Genomic DNA, 21,357 nt, shown 5'->3' on the forward strand with positions numbered 1-21,357 from the left:
ATGCCTGAGAATACTGGTTATGGTCCTCACCTCACATGACCTAGATTTGAGGTTCATTCCCACAGTCCAGAGGGCGAGGTCCACATTGTGTTTCGAGCTTTCGCGGGCAATAGAAATTAGCAAAAGTTGGAAGTAATTAGAACAGGGTATGAATCAGCGATAACAACCAGCTACCATCGTCGCATTCTCCATCAAGAGGCGTCGAACTACCTAACTTCCTTTTTTCTTTATTTTCGCCGGGAGAGGGTCCTCATCCGTTTTATACCTTCACTAGCTTTGGTTGTTTAGGCGGAGAGGAGAGAACTGATGTAGGCACTTACGTCAGGCCAACTGTGTAGGCTTCTCGAAGTTTAATTACCTAAGATATTTACCGTCTTCCTGATCACCATCAGGAGTTGTGCGAGCAAGGAGACGAGTGCTAACGCGAGGCCCTCTGCAAACGCACTGATAACTCGCTCGAGGTGGTCATCGGAAGAAGTCCTTGAGCTATCGCTCAGGCTCCGTAATGTCTGGTTGCCGCAGATTCTCCTGGGATTCACTAATTAGCGCGTACCTATATATCTGTTTCACGTACGACCACCCTGTCAATGCTTGGCTATCTGTTAACTGGATGATACCATCCTTTTAACATGCATTCGGTGGGGCAGACATTGTAGTTACCCATATCTACTCTTCTTAAGTGCGAGTTTGCCACCAGAAGTTGCGGATTACCCGATATTAAACACTAGTATTAATTCTATCGAGAGCTACTGATACCCTGGCCTATCAAGATAGTCCCGCATCGGATTCTCGGAGTTTTCCCTCCTAGGGAAACAAAGCCCGTCTTCAAATCTGATCAAGAGGCAGACGGAGGGCTACCTGTAACTCACCAGTAGCTAAAATCAGTCGTCAGCTCACGTCCAGAACCTCCATCCTTCACGGTCCCTCCCTACGCCAACCAGTTGCTCCATACCCCGAGCACCGACGGCATTCTCAAATTTTTCCTGGTCGATCTCTTCGCCGTTTTCTCCAGCAGAACCGTTTCTGAATACCGCGGGCCAAAGCACGCCAACTCCGTCGGCGCCTAGGATCGCGTCGTATTTCTGAAATCCTTCTGCCGTGAACCTCCGGTCGAGTTCTTCCAAAGTTTCCTCGTTGACGTCTGGCCGGAGGAGTGTAATGGCACACCCACCACCTCCGGCACCAGTGAGCTTTGTCCAGCCGATACCAGAATGGTCGACGAGCTCGCAGACGCGCTGTAGGCGTGGGTGAGAGACCCCTAGTGCATCTAGCAATCCGTGGTTCATGCGAATCAACGTCCCAAGCGGTCGAGAGCGTCGCACGTGCCATTACCGTTGAAGTTGGCAGAGGAGAGAAGCTCCAATGCCGAAGCGGTGAGTTGGCCGATTGCATCCAAGATTAGGCCTGTCGTCGTAGGGTGACTGTCTTTCAGCCTTCGCACTTTTCCTACTTGCGTGGCCGTGGAACGCGGCTGCCTAGTGTCGACGAGAAGGAGTCGTAGCTTCGGAAAGTTGACGAGAGGGGTAACGGATGATGGCCCAGAGGTGTTTTTCTGAAAAAGTACGGCTTTCCCCCTAGAAGAGACCGTATTGTCCACCCCGCTAGGATCTCCGTGGATGCATAACTCCCCCACATATGCCCAGTGGTTGATGCGTTCGATTTGTACCTCTGCTTCCTTGAGAGGCTGGTCGGGATGAGGTCCTGCCAGGGAGCGTGTCTGGAGGAGCAGCGCTGTGCTCAAGCAAACGCAAATGCTGGCGCTACTACCCAGGCCGGCACCAATTGGAATAGTCGATCGAAGGGTGTAAATGAATCCAGGGCTTTGCGAGGAGCCCAAGGAAAGGAAGAGGTAGAGGAAGGCAGTCGCAGATCGTACATGCATTCTTCGCTGCTTCTCTGGAAGGTCCCTGGACACGGCCTCCGCATGCGGCTTGATGGCGTTGAGTAACTCTGGGTCGAGGGAGTGGATGACAGAGTAGTAGAACTTCTTCTTAGAAGCATGGTGAAAAACTGGCCACGGCAGAGAATCGATTGTCCACGTGTGGTTCAAACCAATATCTCTAAAGTTCAATGTGACGGTGCGTCGGGACTTGGTGAGGGTCGTGACGAGGAGGTAGGATCTGAGTGAAATGGCTGCGGCAACGGCTGGCTTGCCAAAAACCGCGGCATGTTCACCGAAGACGATGACTTTTCCTGGTGCGGACACCATGAAAGTAGGCGCCATCGGCGATGAAACTTTTCTCTCCATGGCCTTAGATTTGAGGCCCGTTAAAAAAGGACTGGTGGTTAGGCTGCTTACGGAATGAGGTAGGAAATTTTTCGAGCACTCCAAGAGAAATTTCAAGGTGTTATACGCGTATACAGACAAAGAGTGGTAATTAATGTTGGTGTCTATGGGGGAAAATTGGTGGGCGAAGTAAACAGACAAACGGGGCGGTCTAGTGTTAACAGCGTAGGCCGGTCCCGGTCATATGACCACTTCCAACATAAGGCCTGAGCACGTGCTCTGAAGCGTGACCGTCACCCTTTCCCCCTCCAAGCTGTCACTCGACTTTGCTTCATCTGTGAATTGGTCTTGGTTGGATTCTGAAGCCTGTGGCCGGACAAGGCCGCTATCCAGTGTCAATGCTTCCAGGACCCGGAGATGACGGCGGCGGCACGGCTTCAAAAGCATGGCCGAGACGCATCGAAGTCCTTTTTAGGGAGCATTTTCAACGTATGTGAGCTTGATGGCAACCCACCTCCTCCGATTCAGGATGGTGCCTAATTACATAAAACGCATAACGCAGCCAAAGATCTCAGACACTATCTACAATACCCGGGCCATAAAGGCGTTTATCGTCGTCATCGCAATGTCGACGACGACCGACACGACGCTAAAGGTCGGCCCGGTCTTGGCCGGCGGATAGCTGCACGGATGGCTCGGCATCGGCCAGCTCAAGTACGCTGGCGCCCTCATCGTCCGGCAAGGATGGTGTGCTTGCCCGGCCCTCCTGTGCTTGTGGCGGCTCGACAGAAGCCTCCTCGTTGTGCCGCTCTCTGTCGTCTTAAACCAGAGGACGATGTTCTGAGCCGCTCGTCTGATCGTTGTCATCGCGGTGATCGTTAGGCAGAGAGAGGCGGCAGCTATAGGACCGATGCTGTGTTTCAACCTCGAGGCTGGAGGCGGCAATATGTAGACTCTGGGCGCGACGGTGCAAGTCCAGGACAGATAACAATGACAGGATGGGAATGCTGTGGTCGCGCTGGCGCTCTAGGCGTTAGAGCGATCTCTACGCCTCTGGTAATAGGGCGTCGCCCTAGTATAGAGATGTCTGCTACTAAGAGGCAGCTCCCCTGGTCATAAGGGCAGCAGTGCTTACCCTTCGGCGCTTATACCGCAGAGGTTTGTCATCGTCCCTACTCTGCTCGGCGTTGCTACGTATAATAGGATAGTAGTTCTCCAGGTCCCTGGCATCCCGATGTCGACGACGACCGATGTCGCGCTAGAGGTTGACGTGGTCTTGGCTAGCAGGGCCTTGGCTAGCAGATGGTGCTGTAGCTGGCTCGGCATTTGCTAGTTTAAATTCGGTTTACATCACGTTGTCCGACAACGACGGTGTGCTCGTCTGGCTCTTCTGTGCTCGCGGTGGCACGATAGAACTCTCCTTATCATGCTCTCCTCTGGTCAGCGTGCCGTTCGAAAGCACCATTGTTAACTGGAGTGCCGAGAAGCTGACTCCGAGAGGAGTCCTCGAGTTCTACAAGAACGCCCAACTTCTAGTGTTATAGAACAAGGCTCTCACGCGGATGGTTCTGACTACGTGAGACAACAGGGCCCTACTTTTGTTGTATATTTAGGGAGCTCCTCGTAGTGCCCCCGGCACTACCTAGATACTTAACAATTAACACATCTTTTATCACCACTTCTCAGGCTCATACGAGTGTTCCAGGAGTGCCTGCCACAGCGCTCACACCGTTATAGATAGTCGACCATTACAGCACATCTAACCATGCTATAGCACCTAGTGCCAGACCGACAGGACTTTCAGCCTAGAGAATATACCATAGGGTAGTGACTATTAGACCGATAGGTGCCCTTACGTCCACTACTCACTCGCCTGGCCCGATAGAGAGAGACGTAGACGAGTTACCGTATCGAGCCGCGTTCGATAGTCTAAAGACTTTTAGAGAGGGGCGGCCGGTCATATATACTATATTGGGACCCCTAGATATATAGATATATGACAGATTATATATAAATATACGTCTGTAATATAACTTGATCACAATTGTAGCTATATAGTTGAATATGTTGAGCATTTGCTTTTAACTGTAACCACTACATTGACAAATGTTATAAATGACTAATTAGTTATCTGCGTATCAAAGAAGATCACGCCCTGTCATTCCGTTATCGGTATGGACCTAGAGGTGGTTTCAAGGCACGGAAAATGTCGACTTTCTTGCTCCCGCATCCTCCGTAGCAGTCATATGAAGATCATATCCTGCATTTCGCTCCCACACAAATGTGTTTGGCGGTCACAGTCGTGCCGGCTTCGCTCCGTGTTTCGCACTGTGTCTGGGGCTGCATCACCTGGTATGCTGAACACTTGATCATTATTAAAGCCACTTGACGTTTGCGCGCGCCTTCCTCCAACATCCGTTTCCTATTTGAATCGCTCCTGGCCTCAACGAATCGACCTGCTGTCCCTTATAATCCGCAATTGCCAGTTCGCTTTCTTATGCCTTCTTCGTCTCTTCAATACCTCCAGTCCGCCTCGCACCCTTGATTGCCCTCGCAGACCTGAATCAAATCATGTAAGTAACCGCTAATTGAAGAATTTCATCTTTTCGGCACTGATTGACAACGGAAAGGGCCACAACACCTACCGCTGTGCCCTACCAGAAAGGGACGAAGCTAGATATACTCGTGCGCGAAACCTATGTCGGCGACATATCGCCCTCTGAGCCGGTTACCGTCACAATCCACAAACTGCTTTCAATAACCACATCCGCGGTCCTGGACGTCACCATGCCAAACCCCCACGGCAGTCCCACGCACTTTGTTCTCAAGCTTTACGACCGTCGGTTTGGCACATTTCTTCGCTCTAATGTACACGGCCAGGTCGTGCCACATACACAGGAAATTGAAGCGGCATTTCGGACCTTCGTCATGAAAGGGACAATGCTCGCTTTTCTCGAGTGGCTAGAGGACACGAACAAGACACGCGATATGCCCATGAAACCTCGGCATTTTCTAGACGACGCCGACAACGGTCCTGTCAAGTTCGAGGCGGCCCTGTGGGCAAAGTGCCACGAGAACTTTGAACGCGAGACCCAGGCCTATACCCGGCTCAGGGATCTCCAGGGCAAGTCCATCCCGCGTATGCTTGCGCATGTATGCCTGGCAGCCACCGACGACGAACCTGTGGACGCCCTCAAAGAAATGTCTCCGGAGTTGGTGCCCTACTTGGAAGTCAACGGCATTCTTTTGGAACGGATCGACGGATATGAATTAGAAGACATGACCGCTTCACCGCTAGCTCCTCCAACCCATGAGTGGCAACGAATTGTGCAATCGGCGGTTAATCTAGCGCATGATATCAATAGGCGCGGCATCGTCATGCAGGATTGCGACCCGCGCAACGTGGTTGTGCACGAGGTTTCGCAGACGCCGCACTTCGTCGACTTGGCAGAGTGTCGCTTCCGGGATGAGATGGAGAAGTATTGGCATGAGTGGGAGTGGGACGACGATGAAGATTGGGATCCGGAGATCGAGTACTGGAAGTTTGTAGACGACTATGATAACCCGAAGGATATAGGGGCGCCAATGGTGACTCGCGCGAAAAGAGAGAGGGGCGTGGACCTGCAAGTTGAGTATCCGACTTGCAAGGCTCTCATATCCCATATACGGCACAGGAAAGCGGAGGTAGCAAGAAAATGGTAGGATTAAGGCAGTACTTTCTTCTCTCATACCTCAGTTTCCTGTGGACGGTGACTCTGTCCTGACTGCAACTGCCTCTTGACACTCGCCAAACATGGAAACGTATCTCGACAAGGCAAATCCAGCCGGCATCTCGGTTTGCACCTGGGGCGTTGAAACGTGGGAGAAATTGCACGGCGAAGGGCGGGCACTTACGAAGCATACGTTTCATATTGGATTCTGCCTCATTGACGGCGGCCACTACTCCTGTGTCCTCGCCCATACGGTTCAAGGTCAGCGTGCCGTCGAAGGCACCATTGTTAACTGGAGTGCCGACAAGCCGACTCCGAGAGAAGTCCTCGAGTTCTACAAGAACGCTCAACTCTCAGTGCCGGACCGACAGGACTTTCAGCCCAGAGAATATGCCATGGGGTAACGACTATTAGACCGATGGGTGCCCTCACGTCCACCACTCACTCGCCTGGCCCGATGGAGAGAGACGTAGACGAGTTGCCGCATCGAGCCGCGTTCGACAGTCCGAAGACTTTCGGAGAGGGGCGGCCGGTCACATGTACTAATAATTATCTCGGGTCCCTCGGATTCATATATACACGACGGATTACATATAAATGTACGTCTGTGACGATCGGGTTCCTCCGAGACCGTCCGGCTTCATCCACGCCGGGGTATCGTTGGTAACCGTTGATTCCGCGCTCGTCGAGGGGGCGGGGGACGGGGGGCCGGGGCCGGCGCAGGGGGGATGCATGTTGCAGGTGGTGACAAGGGGGTGGACGCACGTCCAAGAGGATCCAAGTATCCAAGAGGATTCATTCCGTCCTGCACCTTGACATCCCTTCTTGGCAGTTGAACCTCGACTCCTTGGTGTTGACGTGTTAAACCGGGCAGGCGAACGGGTCCCCTGCCTTGCTCCGCTTCGCATCCTTTGACGCCTTCTCGATTCCCTATTTGGCGGTCTACTTTTTTGCGTCAGGAGGGGTCTCGACTGCCGGTTTGCGCCCGGTTACCGTTGCCGGTTACTCGATCAAGAAGGAGCAGGAGAGAGCAGCCATCCTCCCCCGGAACCCGGGACTCATCCGGGCCAGTTATCGATTGGGCTCAAAGTGCCGCCCACTACGCTAGCTCGGGACTTTTTTTTTTTTTTTTTTGGGGGGGGGGGGGGGGGCACCAGCACGCCAAATCTGGAGCCGCTCGTCCCTCCCTCATACCCACAAGGAGATGGGAGGAAGGGGGGATAGAAAGGGGGGGGGCGACTTTGAAGGTGGCTGCATAGCATATGTTTATTGCTGCCCGTAACAGTCAACACATGTTCTTTCTCAGTTGAGTTCCCTGATTCTTTGCTTGCTTTCTGGCTCTCAAGTACGACTGTTTTTTGTGCGAATCCACGGTCGTTGAGGTGTTGCAAACTGCTCCGCTCCGCCATCTCGGCATTGTTTTGATGCCAGGCTGCGAACGCTTTGGTTGCCAACGGAGACGGTGTTGAATCAACCCCCCGACTATGCAATGGTTCACCGCAAGGTGGGGGCATATACGGATGTACTTAAGGCGTGACCGAAGTCCCAGCGCAAGTTTTCCGCAGTCTGTCGTGTCTTGAAATGCCGAGGATTCCAGGGCAGGTGGGGTTTTTGCTACGAGTTATTTTGCTCAATCTCTTCAGTTCAAGCTCGTCTTGTGCGCCACGACTCCAACCTTGGCAACGCCGTGTCAGAGGTACGTATTTACATACCAACATACAGACAAGATTGTGTCTGCAGAAAGTAAAGATACGGCACGTCTCCCTCGAGCCGTGAAACGGGGTGTTCTCCGTGCCTCCTGCAACGCGTAGACTAGGCTAGATGTTCCGGGGAAATGCCCGAGACAGAGTGATTGGCAGATCTGGATGAGTGAGATTGCTTGCTGCGTGCACTACTGCGGTCATACATGCACTAGTGTACGGATTGTCATATTACTCATGCCGGTGTATTCCGCATTTGGTAATTTTGCAGTACTCATTTTCCTCGGGAGTTGGGCCAGGATCATGTCGATCAACTCGGTCGGTAGTTTAAGACTCGCATCCCGGTTCATCCCGTACACTATCCCTGCTCCAACCTCTGTTGTTGGACCCCTTGGATATCTGGCCGGATATGTGTAGCGTCTGAAGAAGGATTGGTCCACATCATGGCAATAACTCCACTTATAATTAGATAAGCGGAGGATAGAGTACCCCTCCTGCGAGTGCCCCGACATCTAGAATCAATAATGGAATCATAATGCTCGTTTTTACGTCCTTCTGGAGGACTGCGCCACGGTTGTTTCGTCATTCCAAGCGGACTGATGCTATCGGCATCGAATGCTCGCGGTGCACCTGGGAGTGGACACCGGGAAAGACACAGAGTGAGACTTGGCATCTTACTCCCTTACGCGTCGAGGTCGCCAACCTCTCCCATGTGCTCCAGAACCACTGCAGTAGAGCAATGAGAGCCACCAGACCAATATGCCGCTTACTGTTGATCCCTTCGGACACGGGTCGATGTTCAAAACTTCAATCTCACATTCATGACATTCCACTGCATCATGAAATATTATTCCAATCTGACGTAGCAGTCCGGGGGCGAATCAAGCAAATCCGAGCTCTGGCACCGTTCAGCTTATGATGGTGTTTAGTGGAGGCCCCGCGCGCGATTACTGCATGTGCCTCTCGGCGACGGGCTTGGCTCTTCACCAGAGATGTCCATTTGTCCGATAGTAGGCGAACGAGATAAGGAAAGTTCTCTCAGAGCCAGACTGTATGTACTTGGCACAAGGGACGCAGCGATTGCGGAAATGGAAACAGAAATTCGGCCGGTAAGGACCCCTTTCGTCTGGTCTATGCCCTATAGGGCTCCTTTGACCCTCCTTGCGAGCCAAGGAAACCACAATGTACACTATGTAGTAGTGTAGTTGACTCGTGTATGTACGGCGTATTAGTGTACGGAGTAGGCATGTACCCTGAGGTAACGTTAAAATTTTGTCGTGCACGCCCGGGTGTGTACCAAACATCCTCCCCTTGCACATCACTTATCCGGCGGAAACGACATGGTGTCGGGTGGTTTTTGAATAAAGGACAACACACACGCAGGCTTGCAGCTGCGGCATTAGTAAGCTGGAACAAGCGTGGGGGGGAAATAGGGGTGCTGGGGGAGAGGAGTGCCATGGAGGGTTACCTCCCACACCGCTCTGCGACCCTTTTTGACTACTGTTATTTATTTTTGTCAAGTCTCTGGGTGAATTTACGCAGTACATAGTACAAGCCAAGCAATGCAGATCCCTGCAATCCTGATAGCCGATCCATGCTCGATGGAGTATCATTCGCGTCCGCCTGCCGGAAGCGGCCGGGAGGCTGTTCCGGCAGACACCGTCCGCTGCCCCTGAGCCGGAGCCAGTTTTGAGGATGGCAGGAAAGCCATGTAACTCACTCAGCGACTAAGCACGTGGTTTTGAGGTTGGGGAACACATGGGATCCAGGCAAGCCAAATAAACTTAATGGCGTTTGCAGGATCGGCGTTGTACGAGCCAGATCGTGGCCACCGTAACTGCGTTGTACAATTACCTAAGGTAGGTACTATACATACAGATTTGCTCAGCAAAATAATCGTCCAAAGCATTCCCGTGTCCTACGATTGCCTATGCATATTAAGATGCTGACGTTACAGATTCACAATCCTTCCGGCCGAAACCTCTAGAAAGAGATCAGGAGTTTGTCGGGGGGTCGGTTCTGGTCATGGGTTGCAAGCATGACGGTATCGACGGGAGGCAGGCAATTGTACACTAGCGTACGGAACATACGATGAACCTTAATCGTCTTACGTGCATTAGTTACACTGCTGCACGTACCTACCAGGGGCACATACGCCCCACTCGAAAAGGCATGTATGTACTTCGTGTATGCAGTACCTCCGTACGTGAAATCTGTACCGCATTGTTGGTACTGTACCGTACTGTACCGTATAGTACAGTACGGCGCAGTGCCTACCTTAAAAAGAGTTCTTGTTTGTCATACTGCCCCTACAGTGCTACCCTAAGAAGTCTGTATTACACATCCGTGAGTAAGCTTGTTCTCTAGCTTGGATCCTAACATAGGCTATGATTGGGCTAAATTCTCTCAATGCGAGGCCTGGAGGCGGCAGCGGTTCGTTGATCAAGGTCCAAGACCACGGAAGACGACTCGAACGGAGCAGTAGTACGGGAGGTACTATGTACATCGAAGTGGAGACGTTGTTCTAGGCCCCGCAGGTATTCTTTCTCGGCGAGATTTGCGAGAGCTGGGAGAGTCGTATTCTTCAAAAACATGACCGTCGGTGTAGCGTATGGTATGTACCTGTACGGACGTAGCGTACGCGGGTCCAAACCCGAGTTCAACCATTATCACTGTCAGATTCGTCTTGCGACTTCCCCGCACCGCCCGCAGACGCAGCTCAGAAGAAAGAACAGATGGGGAAAAAATGCAATAAAAATAATCAGTTCTGGGAGGCAAATACAGGCCTGCTATGTCCCGACTTTCCGCGCCTTGGTGCCTCGAATCGAGGTGGTTGTTAACAATGCTGCTTACACACAAGGTCAGGTAGGTGAGGTCAGGTAGGTGAGGTTCCCACGTCATCCCGTGACTTGCCAAGATCGGTCGAAGAATCCGGTGCGGTCCGCTGCCGTTACAATGCTGAACTTAATCGGGGTGGCTAGGCGATTGGCTACTGCAGGAATTAACCAGCCTGGCCACCCAGTGCTTGCCGCAATCTCGCAGCTGCTTGCCTGTGGCACAACCACTATGACTGGTTGGTTCGTTTACGCATGCGCTTAAAGGAGCTGCAAGATTACGGTACACGGGCGCGGCATGCCGATGCGCGGCCGCCGTGCGGGTTTTCAGCCGCCGAAAGCAAAGATACTGGGTAGGGGAGGGGGTAAGGTAGAAAACCTCCGTAGTGCGGTCGCCAGCAAGCAGACTGAAAGACGGTTGTTGCGCGGTCAAATAAATTGTTTTGCCTGAAGGCAGATGCAATTGGCAGGGCTTCTATGAGCTGTCTGCTCCATGAGTTTATTGCCATGAACCGTCCCGACCGAAGGATCCCAAAGAGATGGACCGAAACCGAGGACAAGATTCTCTTCGACGAGGTGCAGAGTCAATGTAAGCATCATTTTTCACAACTATCATCTCACCTTCATCACCAACACGACACCATCATCGACGTCACCATCGCCATCACCATCGCCATCACCATCGCCATCACCGTCACCCTCATTATCACCACCACCACTCGCCGTCAACATACCAACAAGAAAACAAAGGGGCGGGGAAAGGACAAGAAAGGGAATATTACACTGAAAGCCCGCATGAGAGAGAACGGAGAATATACAGTCGAAGCGAAAAATCCTACTACAGCGCCTTCGAATCCAGGTAACTAGCAAGGGACAAGGTATGACTAACTTCGAGACATTACCAGTACGGGGCGGCAGTGAGCAGGTCAAAGACTGGGCTCGAGTTGCCGCAAAGCTCCCGGGGCGAACAAACAAAGATTGCCGCAAACGATGGATAAACAAGGTCTGCGGAAACCTCAAACGAGGGGCATGGGACGAGGACGAAGACCAGCGACTGCGGCAGGCCGTGAGTAAATACGGCCAAAGGTAAGTAACCAGCCAAAAGAAAAATAAACGAATAAGCTTAATTCTTATTCGATGCACACCTACACCTGCCTTGCCTTACCTTACCTTGCCTACCGTACTTACCTAGGTCACGTACCTTACCTACCTGACCCTACCCTACCTCACCTCACCGACCGATTTTTGTCCGGACATGGGTAAGGTAAGGTAGGTCTGGGAGGCCGGGGAAGGCAAGGTGGGTAGGTGGCACGAAACAAGCGCCACAAGCTAACAGCGAGCCCCGGGGGCCGAAACAGATGGACGTTGGTTGCGAGCATGGTGGGTTCACGAAGCTCAGATCGTATGGCACGCCACCTATCAATTACCCTACCTTTTTTCTTCTTCTTGTTTTCTCTTTCTTTAGAGGGAAAATATTGCTCTTATTTCGTCGAGACGGAGAAATTTTGCACGACTAACGGTGTGCGAAATGTTTGGCGGCAGTAGAGTGCGCCAAACGGTGGCAGCATCGGCTCGATCCGCGGCTTGAGCACGAGGACTGGACCCCAGAAGAGGTAAATGAAGCAGATCTCGGTTTTATTATTCTTATTTTATTCTTTCTTTTTCTTCTCCCTTTTTTATTATTTTCATTCTCGGGTTTGTTTTGCGGTTCAAGACATGTGCAACGGACTATTAAATATTAATAACAGCTCTGGCGCAACAGGACGATCTCCTCCTAGAAAACGTGCAGACCTACGGGCGCGAGTGGAAATTTATCCAAGAAGAGGATTTTCCAACTCGATCGTCCAACGAGCTAAAAAACCGGTATGTTTGCGGCCGCGGTGTCACCTCCCTCCGACTCCTCGGCAGTGGTGCACGGCCGATCCCAGACTAACGGGATTTTTTCTTTTCTTTTCCGGTGCGGCCACGCAGCTACGCCACCCTTTCCAGGAGACTGTCCAAGTCGAACGCCTCTGTGGCGGCCACGAATGGATCGTCGCCAAAATCGGTGACCAATCCAGGAAGCATTGTGTCTACTACCACTACCGCAGGGGCGGAGACCGACCTTGTCCACGGCGTCGGGGCCAATTCGGGCACGAGCTCGGACGGGTATGGCTCCAATGCGGCACCCTCGTGGATGGCTGTCGACGACGATCACGACTGGATTAACCAGCAGTTCGGCTGGACCGCGGCGTCCAACTCGCCGCGCATCTCGTCCACGCCTCCGACCGACAACAGCCTCAAGCGGCTGTACGTGGCACCGGGAGTCGACAGCTCCTTCGACGCCGCGGCATCTTCCTCGGCCGCCCCCTGGCTGGACCCGGCGGCAAGCTTTTTCACCAGTCCGGCGGACTCGGGCGGCTTCCACGCCAACGGCGACGACGGGGCGGACCTCGCCTCCATGCAGCAGCTAACAACACACACTGATTGGCACGACGCCGCGGCGCATATGGACGGAGACACCCAAGATGACCATCTGCCGCACCAAGAAGACGTAGTGGGGAGGGTCTCGTTGGTGGTCGACCACCGCGATCGCGATACGCTGGGCCACCTGCTCCAGGTACATCGGACTCTCAGGGGCAAGGGAAAGTTGCAGATAGAGCATGCTTAGCGTTAAAGAGGAGGGAAGGAAGGTAGAAAGGGGGGGAGAGTGAGGTAAAGGGGGGGTGGGGGCGGGCAAGGTAGGGTAGAGGGAAAGGGCTTTAAAGGGGCTGGGATCGGGTTAGGTGATGGGCGGGCGAGCAGAAAAGAAGAAACAAGAAGCATCAGCATGACATGCACGAGACAACGAGCCGTTCAACCACTTCTGGGGACACTCATACGGATTTTCCAGACATGGGCAAGACATGGAAAGCTTGTATCTAGTGTGTAAAAACATTCCTGCGTTGGTTTCATCACCAACCTGCGTCTTATACACCGTAATTAATCCGTACTCGAGGTTCAAGCAATTTCATTGTTTCTAGTCAATCTACCTAAGCTGGCTCATCTGCTGTCTACCTGGGTACTCCCCCTAGGACTGCGGTGACTTTCCTCTCCAAAACACAACAAAACAATAACCAAAACAAAAAAAGAGGGTGTACCTCTAGCTTACAACCGCTGCCATTGCCATGTGCTTGCTGCGAGACCTGAAGCAATCTAATAGTCCTCCAACATCTCACAAGCCGTTCTCAAGTGCTGCGTGAGCTCCCCAACCTGTGCAACCCAAAGCGCGTCAGCTTCAGAGCATTTGAAATGCAAAGGGGCCTCGAAAGACAAAAGGCTAAAAGAAGTAACAACTGATAAAGAAGGGAAGAGAGAGAGAGAGAGAGAGAAAAGAGAGGGCAAGGGCGTGCTTGCTCACGTTCTCGGGCTCAAACGGACTAAAGTGGTCGCAGTGCAGTTCCAAGACGGGCAGCTGGCGGCCCAGGAGGCGCTCCCAGGTGCGGATGGACCGGTCCGCCTCGGCCGGGTCGCCGAGCCAGGGGTAGTGGGCGCCGCCCAGGGCGGAGCGGTCCATGGTCTTGACGCACCGCACCATGACGCACGGCGGCGGGGACGACGACGACGACGACGACGACGACCGGCCTGCCGATGGCGATTGGCGGTGGTGGTGGTGGTGGTGGTGGCGGCGGCTGTAGTCCCCCAGCATGGCGGCGAACCGCTTGAAGTTGGCCTCGACCGCCTCCTGCATCTCCCGCGCCGACGCCGAGGCCAGCGCCGACGCCGACGCCGACCTCCGGCCGGACACGACCTGATGGATCACCTCGGCGGGGAGGGGCTGGTGGTCGACGGGGGCGGGCGAGTCGATCAGCACGACGCCCTTTACGACGGCTCCCCCCAGCTGCCTCGCGATCTCGAAGGCCAGGACGCCTCCGAAGGACCAGCCTGTGTTTAATTATTTGTGGTTGGATTTGCTCGTCAGCATCAACCACAAAGGAAGGGGAAAAAGAAACATGAAGCTCATAACGTACCAGCTAGGATCAGAGGCCCTCCCTGGGGTGCACCGAGGTTGGCCTGGCGGATGTAATCGGCCGCGAGGGCCTCGAGCGTCTGGGCGTCGGAGCGCAGGCTGGGGACGCCGTAGACGTCGCGGCCGAGGGGGCCGACGCGGGCGTACATGCCGCAGGTGCCGCTGCCGTCGTGGAAGAGGTACAGGGGGCCGCCGCTCCCGCTACCGCTACCACTTCTACCGCTCCCGTCGCCGCGTTTCTGGAGCTGCCGGATGCCCGGCGCCGTTTGGGGAGTAGGAGGAGGTGATGGTGCGGCAGCCTCGGGAGACGGCGAGGCGGGGCCGGGAGAGAGCTTGGTCGCGGCGGCGCAGGCGCACATGTCGTGCAGCTGGCGGTAGGTCAGGTCGCCGACGGCGTCGTGGTCCTCGACGGTGACGCCGAGCTTGTCCCGCAGCGCCTGGCAGAGCTCGATCGACAGCAGCGAGTCCACCCCGAGCGCCGACAGCGGCACGCTCCGCTCGTCGTCCTCGTCCTCGGGCAGCACTCCGCACACGGCCAGGAAGAGGGACTGGAACTCGGGCAGGGAGGTGGCGGCGGCGGCGGACCCGGCGTTGCCTGTCGTCGGCTTGTTGTTATTGCTGTTGATGTTGTTGCTGTTGGTGGTGGTGGTGCTGATGGTGGTGCTGCTGGTGGCGATGTTGTTGTACTCGGTGTTCGGGGTCGCCGGCTGGTCCGGCTGAAACGACGAGGAGGCGCTGCTATCGAGGGACGAAGTCGCGGGCGTGAACTGGAGGACCGAGGGCGCGGCAGTCGTGGGGGGCGCGGTCGGCTGCTGCTGCTGCTGCTGCTCGTGTTGCTGGAGCTGGAGCTGGTGCTGGAGGGGGCTGTTCTTGGCGACCAACTGGACGACCTGGGCCAGGTCGGAGCATTCCTGGAGCTGGTCCGGAGAGACGGTGCACCGTAGCGTCTTGGCCAGCGTGTGGGAGAGCTCGACGGACAGGAGGCTGTCTAGGCCGAGCTCGGCCAGCGTGGTCGCCTCGGTCGGCTCGTAGTCCACGCCGCACAGGCCGCGGACGATGGAGCACACGGTGCTCGATATCTCCGTCGCCGTCGCCGTCGTCTTGGTCGTCGCCGTGGTGTAGTCTCCCGCCACGGGTCTGCCCCTGCCCCCGCCCCCCACGCTGCCACTACTCGGCCCGGCAGGGACAGGAGCTGGAGCAGGAGCAGGAGCAGCGGCAGCCGGGCGGCGGCGGGCGAGCTGACGCGAGAGGTGGGCCTTGAAGGGCTTGAGCTTCAGCTTCTTGAAGCACATGCCCTCGACGTATCCGACGATGCTGCCCTCGGCGTCGAGCACGTAGGCGTCGGCGATAAGAGAGTGCTCAATGTCGACCAGCGAGCAGTAGACCTGCAGCTCCTGCCGGTGCAGCGAGGGGCTGTCGCTGGGCACCAGGGCCTGCTCCAGCGCCACGCAGATGCAGGCCGAGTCGGCGTCCACGAGCGTGTTGGCCATGAAACCGGGGGCGTGCAGCAGCGTGTCTACCAGGGCCGGCGAGCTCACGTACCGGCCGGGGTTGGGGGGCAGCGGCAGCGTGAAGTACCCGTGGCCCTCGGAGCCGGCCGCGACGGTCGTCAGCTGGCGCAGCGTCATGAGCGGCTTGTCGTACCGGACCACGCGCGGGAAGATGACGTGGTAGATGGTCCGGTCCGAGAAGGACTCGGCCAGGCTCCGGGGCGCGCCGTCGACGGACCTCCTGAGCCGATCTACCCGCCCGCGCCTCCGGGCCAGGATGTCGACGACGGCCTGCGAGCCGACCTCGAGACTGCGGACGCCTCCCGCGCAGAGCGTGTCCCCCGACCCGGACGAGCACACGTAGCTCTGGCCCTCGACGGGCTGCATGTTGAGCGCCGTCTTTATCACTTGGCGCGACGAGCCGCCGGCGGCGTCGTCTCCGCAGACCAAGGGGTGTTCGAACTTGACGTTCTCGAACATGAACACGTTGGACGCGATGTCGAGGGAAGCGTGGTAGGCCAGCGCCTGCGCCACCACCTCGACGTACACCGAGGCCGGGAACAAGGGCACGTCGCCGACCTGGTGGGCGTCGACGAACTTCTTGATCGGCTCCATGGCCGTCGACGCGTACCTTGTCGCGCTGCCGTCCTCGACAGCCGGCGAGACGTCGGTCAGGAAGGCGTACTTGGGCCTCGGCGGGGGCTGCTGCGGCCCCGAAAAAAACCCCGGAAGAAGCTTGTCCTGGCGGGACGGTGGTTTGTAGGGGACGTAGTACGTCGCCAAGTTGAGCGGGTGCCCCGGGAAACCCCTGACGAACTTTGCCTGCGAGCCGTCGTAGACTCGCCGCCACTTGATGTCGTATCTGCGCAGGTAGAGCTCTCGCAAAGCCGAGCTCAGAGAGTCCCAGGCGGCGCGGGTCGGAGTCAGCGACCCCAAGAAGGTGTAGGACAGGGATGTGTTGATGATTTGCTTCAACATGGACTCGGCTGTGTTTCATTAGTTTCTTTCCCAGCGGGAACTGTTATCAAGAAAAATAGGAGAAGGTGTTTGGGTAAAGCGGAAGGGGAAGAGGAAGGGGAGAGGGGAGAGGGGAGAGGAGAGAACGGGGAGGATAGGGGATAGGGGCGTAATTACTCGAAGGAGAAGGACCAATCTCGATAAAAGTGGGATGGGAGCCAGCCAGCTCCGGCAGGGCGTCCTCGACCACACCGGAGAAGTTGACGGGCTCGCGAGCATGCTGGACAAAGTAGTCGCCGTCGACCGTCTCGGACTGCCCGAACAGCCTGCCACGCAAGCTGGACCCGGCGCGCAGGGAGGGCGGGCGGAAGGGGACGGCGCGGGCGGCCCGGCCGTGGTCGCTCAAGATGGGTTCCAAGGCGGGCGAGTGGAAACCGTAGGGGACGTCGAGGCGCTTGTGCCGGATCCCGTTGTCCTTGCAGTGCCGGGCAAGCCTCGCCAGCGAGTCCACGGGGCCGGCCAGGACCGAGTCGGACGGGCTGTTGAAGCACGAGACGGTGATGCCCGCCAGCTCGTCCGCCTTGTCGGCCAGCAGCTGCTCCACGGCCGCCCGCGACAGCCTGCACGCCACCATGCCGGTGACCTGGGGCGGGCACCGGGTCGCCAGGAGGCGCGCCCTCCCGGCCAGCAGGAGGAGCGCGTCTTCCCAGCCGATCATGCCGGCGAACGCAAACGCGGCGTATTCACCGATGCTGTTGCGGGTTAGCCGTACTGCTGCTGCTGTTAACACAAGAAATTAAACTTACCTATGCCCAATCACCAGGTCCGGAGTGACGCCCCAGTGCCTCCAGGTCTCCGCCAGGGCGTACTCCAAGACGAAGCAGGCGCACTGCGAGATGATGATCTGGTCCTCGGCCGACCAGGAGGAGGAGGAGGAGGAGGAGGAGGAGGAGGCCTCGGCGGAGCCGGCCAGGAAGGGCGACACGGGGGGGAATCCGCGGGCGACGAGGGTCTCGTCGCACCGGTCCGCGATGCTCCGGAAGAGCGGGACGGTCGCGAGGAGCGCGGCGCCCATGCCCGCGTAGACGCCGCCCTGGCCCGAGAAGACGAACACCGTCTTGGCCGGCAAGCCCAAGCCCAAGCCCCCACCTGCCGTCGCCGTCGCCGTCGTCGTCGTCGCTCCCTTGGCCGGGTGGTGGTGGCCGCCCCCCAGCTGCTCCGCCAGGTCGCCCCGGTCCGAGACGACGGCCGACCACCGGTGGGTCGGGTACTCCTGCCTCCGGGCGTTCGCCGTGTAGCAGAGGTCTTGGAGGCCCACGTCCGGGTTCTGGCTCAGGAACGCCAGCAGGTCCCGCCGGGCGGCCTCGAGCGCCTTGGCCGTCTTGGCCGAGATGTTGAGGAGGTGGTGGCTTCGCTTGTTGTTGTTGTTGTTGTTGTTGTTGGTCGAGTGAGGCCGACCCCGGGGTGGTGGCACCACGTACTCCTCGAGTACCAGGGCGGCGTTGGACCCGGACGCGCCAAAGTTGTTGACGAGGGCGCGCCGGGGCGTCGTCGGCTGGCCAGGCGGCTCCTTCCACTCGGTCATGCGCGTCGGGATGGTGACCTCGCCGGGCCGGTTGGCCGGCAGCTTCGGGTTCAGGTTGACGAAGGAGGTCTGGGGCGGGATCTGCCGCCTGTCCATCATGAGGAGCAGCTTGGCCAGGCCGGCGACGCCCGAGGCGGCCTCCGAGTGACCAAAGTTGCCCTTCACCGACGACACGTACAGGGGCTGGTCGGGAGGCCGGGGGCAGAAGACGGACCGGATGCTGGCCATCTCGGCGGCGTCGCCGGCCTGGGTGCCCGTGCCGTGGGCCTCGACGACGCCGATGCTCCGGGGGCTGGCGCGGGCCGAGGCCAGGACGGTCCTCATGAGGGAGGCCTGCGTGTTGGCGTGCGGGTGGGTGATGGACCTGGCCTTGCCGCACTGGTTGACGCCGATGGCGCGGATGACGGCGTAGATGTGGTCGCCCTCGGCCACGGCGTCGGCGAGCCGCTTGAGCACCACGAGGCCGCAGCCCTCGGCGCGGCAGTAGCCGTCGGCGGCCGCGTCGAACGGCTTGCACTGGCCCGTCGGGCTCAGGAAGTGCGCCCGCGCGAGGCCGTTGTACATGTCCGGGCTCGACATGGTGTTGACGCCGCCGGCCAGGGCGGTGCCGCACTCGCCCGCCCGCAGCGCCCTGCACGCGTGGTAGATGGACACGAGCGAGGACGAGCAGGCCGTGTCGGTCACCATCGAGGGGCCGCCGAACTTGAAGGCGTACGACACCCGGCCGGCGATGAAGGCCCGCAGAGTGCCGGGGCTGTAGTAGACGTCCATGTCGTCCCTCAGGTTGTCGACGTAGTCGCCCGTCGCCACGCCCATGTACACCCCGATCCGCTCCCTCTGGAAGGTCGGCGTCGAGTCCGGAGCGTACCCGGCGTCCTCGAGCGCTTCCAGGGCCGCCATGAGCACCAGCCGCTGCTGGGGGTCCATCGACTTGGCCTCCCTGGGCGAGACGTTGAAGTAGGCCGGGTCGAAGTCGAATGAGTTGTCTAGGCAGTTCGCGTGCCCGTTTCCCCGGGATCGACCGTGGGCCTCGTCCGAGTCTTGCACGTGTACCCCGAATCGCGATGGTGGGATCTGGGGGTGAGGTGGGTTAATTAGTTAGTTTTTTTATCTCTCGGCCAGTTCCATCCCGGTGCCCCTGTGCCCCTGTGCCCCGGTGCCTGCCTGCTTACCTCGGCGACAGTACTCAAGCCGCTCGCCAGGAGCTGCCAGAACTGCTCCTGTCCCTTGGCCCCCGGAAAGTTAACCGACAATCCGACTATGGCAATGTCGTCCTGTGCCGGCTGCGCCAGCGACTCGGCCAGGTTGTCGATCACGCCGAGGCCCGGATGTGCCGAGTCTCCCCGGAATGGGTCCAACAAGGAGCGCGAGCCCGGTCCGACGCCGATGATGCGGTACGCGGCCGACGAGTCTCCCTCGAGGCGGTCCAGGATGGAGGCTCTGAGGCCGGCGCTCGTCCCCTTCCAGTCCACCGTGTCGATGAAGATGTTGCGAAGGGCCCTCTCGAGCAGGATGTTGGTTTTGGTCTCCTCCGGGCCGCCCGGATCTGCGGCGGCGGAGTCGGAGCCGGAGCCCATGTGTGCGCCGTCCGCCGCCGAGATGACGGAGGCATGGAGGGACTTCCGGCCGGGGAACGCGATGTTCCTCCTGGCAGCGTCGCTGAGGGTTGCGTCCACCGCTCGCTTGGACTTAGAGCCCCCGTGGTAGAGAGCGTGAATGTGCGCCCAGCGGCACTCGATCGAGCGGCCTTCGAGGTACGTCTTGACGCGTTGCAAGTCGGCTGCGTCGCCGCTGAGGGACAGCGCCACGTCGCTGAATACGGCCGAGATTCGGACGTTACCATGGCGGTCCTGCTCACAAGGCGGGATGTGCATTTAGCCAAAGACCGTCCGGGCTTCCACATCAATGGTTGGAAGAAGAGAAACCAAACCACACTCACCTCGCTTTCCTCTGCGTAGTAGCCCTTCAACAGTTCTCCCATTCTCTTCTCCGTCACCCCGAATACGCCCAGGACGCAGGAACTCGACCCTGATGATTCCTCTAGCCGCTCCCGCTCGACGGAGAGGGAAGCTGCCCGTACACCTATCCAAAATGCCAGGCGAACGCCCTCGACCGCCGCCCGGACGAAATCATCCGAGTCGTATGAGGAGAAGGCGGCGGCCAGGATGGCAGCCAGAGCGCCGGTACAGATGCCGGTGGTCTCGCGGACAACATGCGTTCCCCGTTGTTGTTGTTGTTGTGATTGGTACAGCATCAACTCGAGGATATGGCGCGTGTATAGGGAGATGGTCTCGAAGACTGGGTGGGACTGGAGCATCGACGGGGGAACCAGGAGATGCTCGCTCTTCTCAAACACCTCCTCTTCGACCTGGTTCCCGTGGCCAAGGGAGCCCGAGTCGGCCTTGATGCTGGAATATTCCCGGAGTAGCGCATCTTGGGCTCTGCGTAGAAACGTAGAATAGGCGACCTTCTGCTTCTCTCCGAGCAGCGCGATCAGGCTGTCGGGAGCTCCCGAGTCGACAAGGTGTTGCTTTGAGCCCTGTCCGGAAAAGACAAGGATATCTCGCGTATAACTGGCCGACATGCTGATCGCCCGAGTCTCTCTCTCTCTCTCTCTCTATCTCTGCTCTCATACACGCACAGTCTTGTTGACGTTTGGTTTTGGTATTTTCTTTTTTTCCTCTTTTCCAGCTCTCGCGGCGAGAGAAGGGGGGAGGCGGGGGGGGAAATGGGAGAAGAGATGATGAGGGCTCAGCGTAACTCGTGAGGAACCATTGGAAGGAACGTTGTGGTCTCTTTCACACAACATGAGTGTAATAGTAATGCGAAGCAAGAGTTGTTTGTTTGTTACATTGAGTTTGCTTTG

At 57.3% G+C, this 21,357-nt stretch overlaps 5 protein-coding genes across 5 annotated transcripts; 3 read left to right on the top strand and 2 right to left on the bottom strand.

Annotated features, from left to right (window-relative positions):
- Positions 1-702: 702 nt before the first annotated feature.
- On the bottom strand, positions 703-2,387 carry MYCTH_71219 (mevalonate kinase like protein). The gene has a single exon (XM_003664826.1). The coding sequence runs from the start codon at positions 2,246-2,248 to the stop codon at positions 1,292-1,294; it is 957 nt and encodes a 318-aa protein (XP_003664874.1). The 5' UTR covers positions 2,249-2,387; the 3' UTR covers positions 703-1,291.
- A 2,368-nt stretch (positions 2,388-4,755) lies between these two features.
- Positions 4,756-5,955, top strand: MYCTH_2308094 (uncharacterized protein). Its single transcript, XM_003664827.1, has one exon. The coding sequence runs from the start codon at positions 5,015-5,017 to the stop codon at positions 5,927-5,929; it is 915 nt and encodes a 304-aa protein (XP_003664875.1). The 5' UTR covers positions 4,756-5,014; the 3' UTR covers positions 5,930-5,955.
- Positions 5,956-6,020: 65 nt separating this feature from the next.
- On the top strand, positions 6,021-7,045 carry MYCTH_2128713 (uncharacterized protein; the record flags this gene model as incomplete). The annotated part of the gene is made up of 3 exons (XM_003664828.1): positions 6,021-6,337; positions 6,567-6,681; positions 6,812-7,045. The coding sequence occupies 3 exons, from the start codon at positions 6,021-6,023 to the stop codon at positions 7,043-7,045; spliced, it is 666 nt and encodes a 221-aa protein (XP_003664876.1).
- Positions 7,046-11,405: 4,360 nt separating this feature from the next.
- MYCTH_2037479 (uncharacterized protein) lies at positions 11,406-12,335 on the top strand (the record flags this gene model as incomplete). The annotated part of the gene is made up of 4 exons (XM_003664829.1): positions 11,406-11,557; positions 11,830-11,873; positions 12,017-12,084; positions 12,234-12,335. Coding segments are annotated over 4 exons (366 nt in total), but the record flags the coding sequence as incomplete, so codon positions are not given.
- A 1,310-nt stretch (positions 12,336-13,645) lies between these two features.
- Positions 13,646-21,075, bottom strand: MYCTH_96206 (polyketide synthase; the record flags this gene model as incomplete). The annotated part of the gene is made up of 7 exons (XM_003664830.1): positions 13,646-13,702; positions 13,851-14,374; positions 14,461-16,935; positions 17,084-17,658; positions 17,713-19,565; positions 19,664-20,341; positions 20,431-21,075. The coding sequence occupies 7 exons, from the start codon at positions 21,073-21,075 to the stop codon at positions 13,646-13,648; spliced, it is 6,807 nt and encodes a 2,268-aa protein (XP_003664878.1).
- Between the last annotated feature and the right edge of the window lie 282 nt (positions 21,076-21,357).

Source organism: Thermothelomyces thermophilus, chromosome 5 (assembly GCF_000226095.1).
Source record: "Thermothelomyces thermophilus ATCC 42464 chromosome 5, complete sequence".
Lineage (NCBI taxonomy): Eukaryota > Fungi > Ascomycota > Sordariomycetes > Sordariales > Chaetomiaceae > Thermothelomyces > Thermothelomyces thermophilus.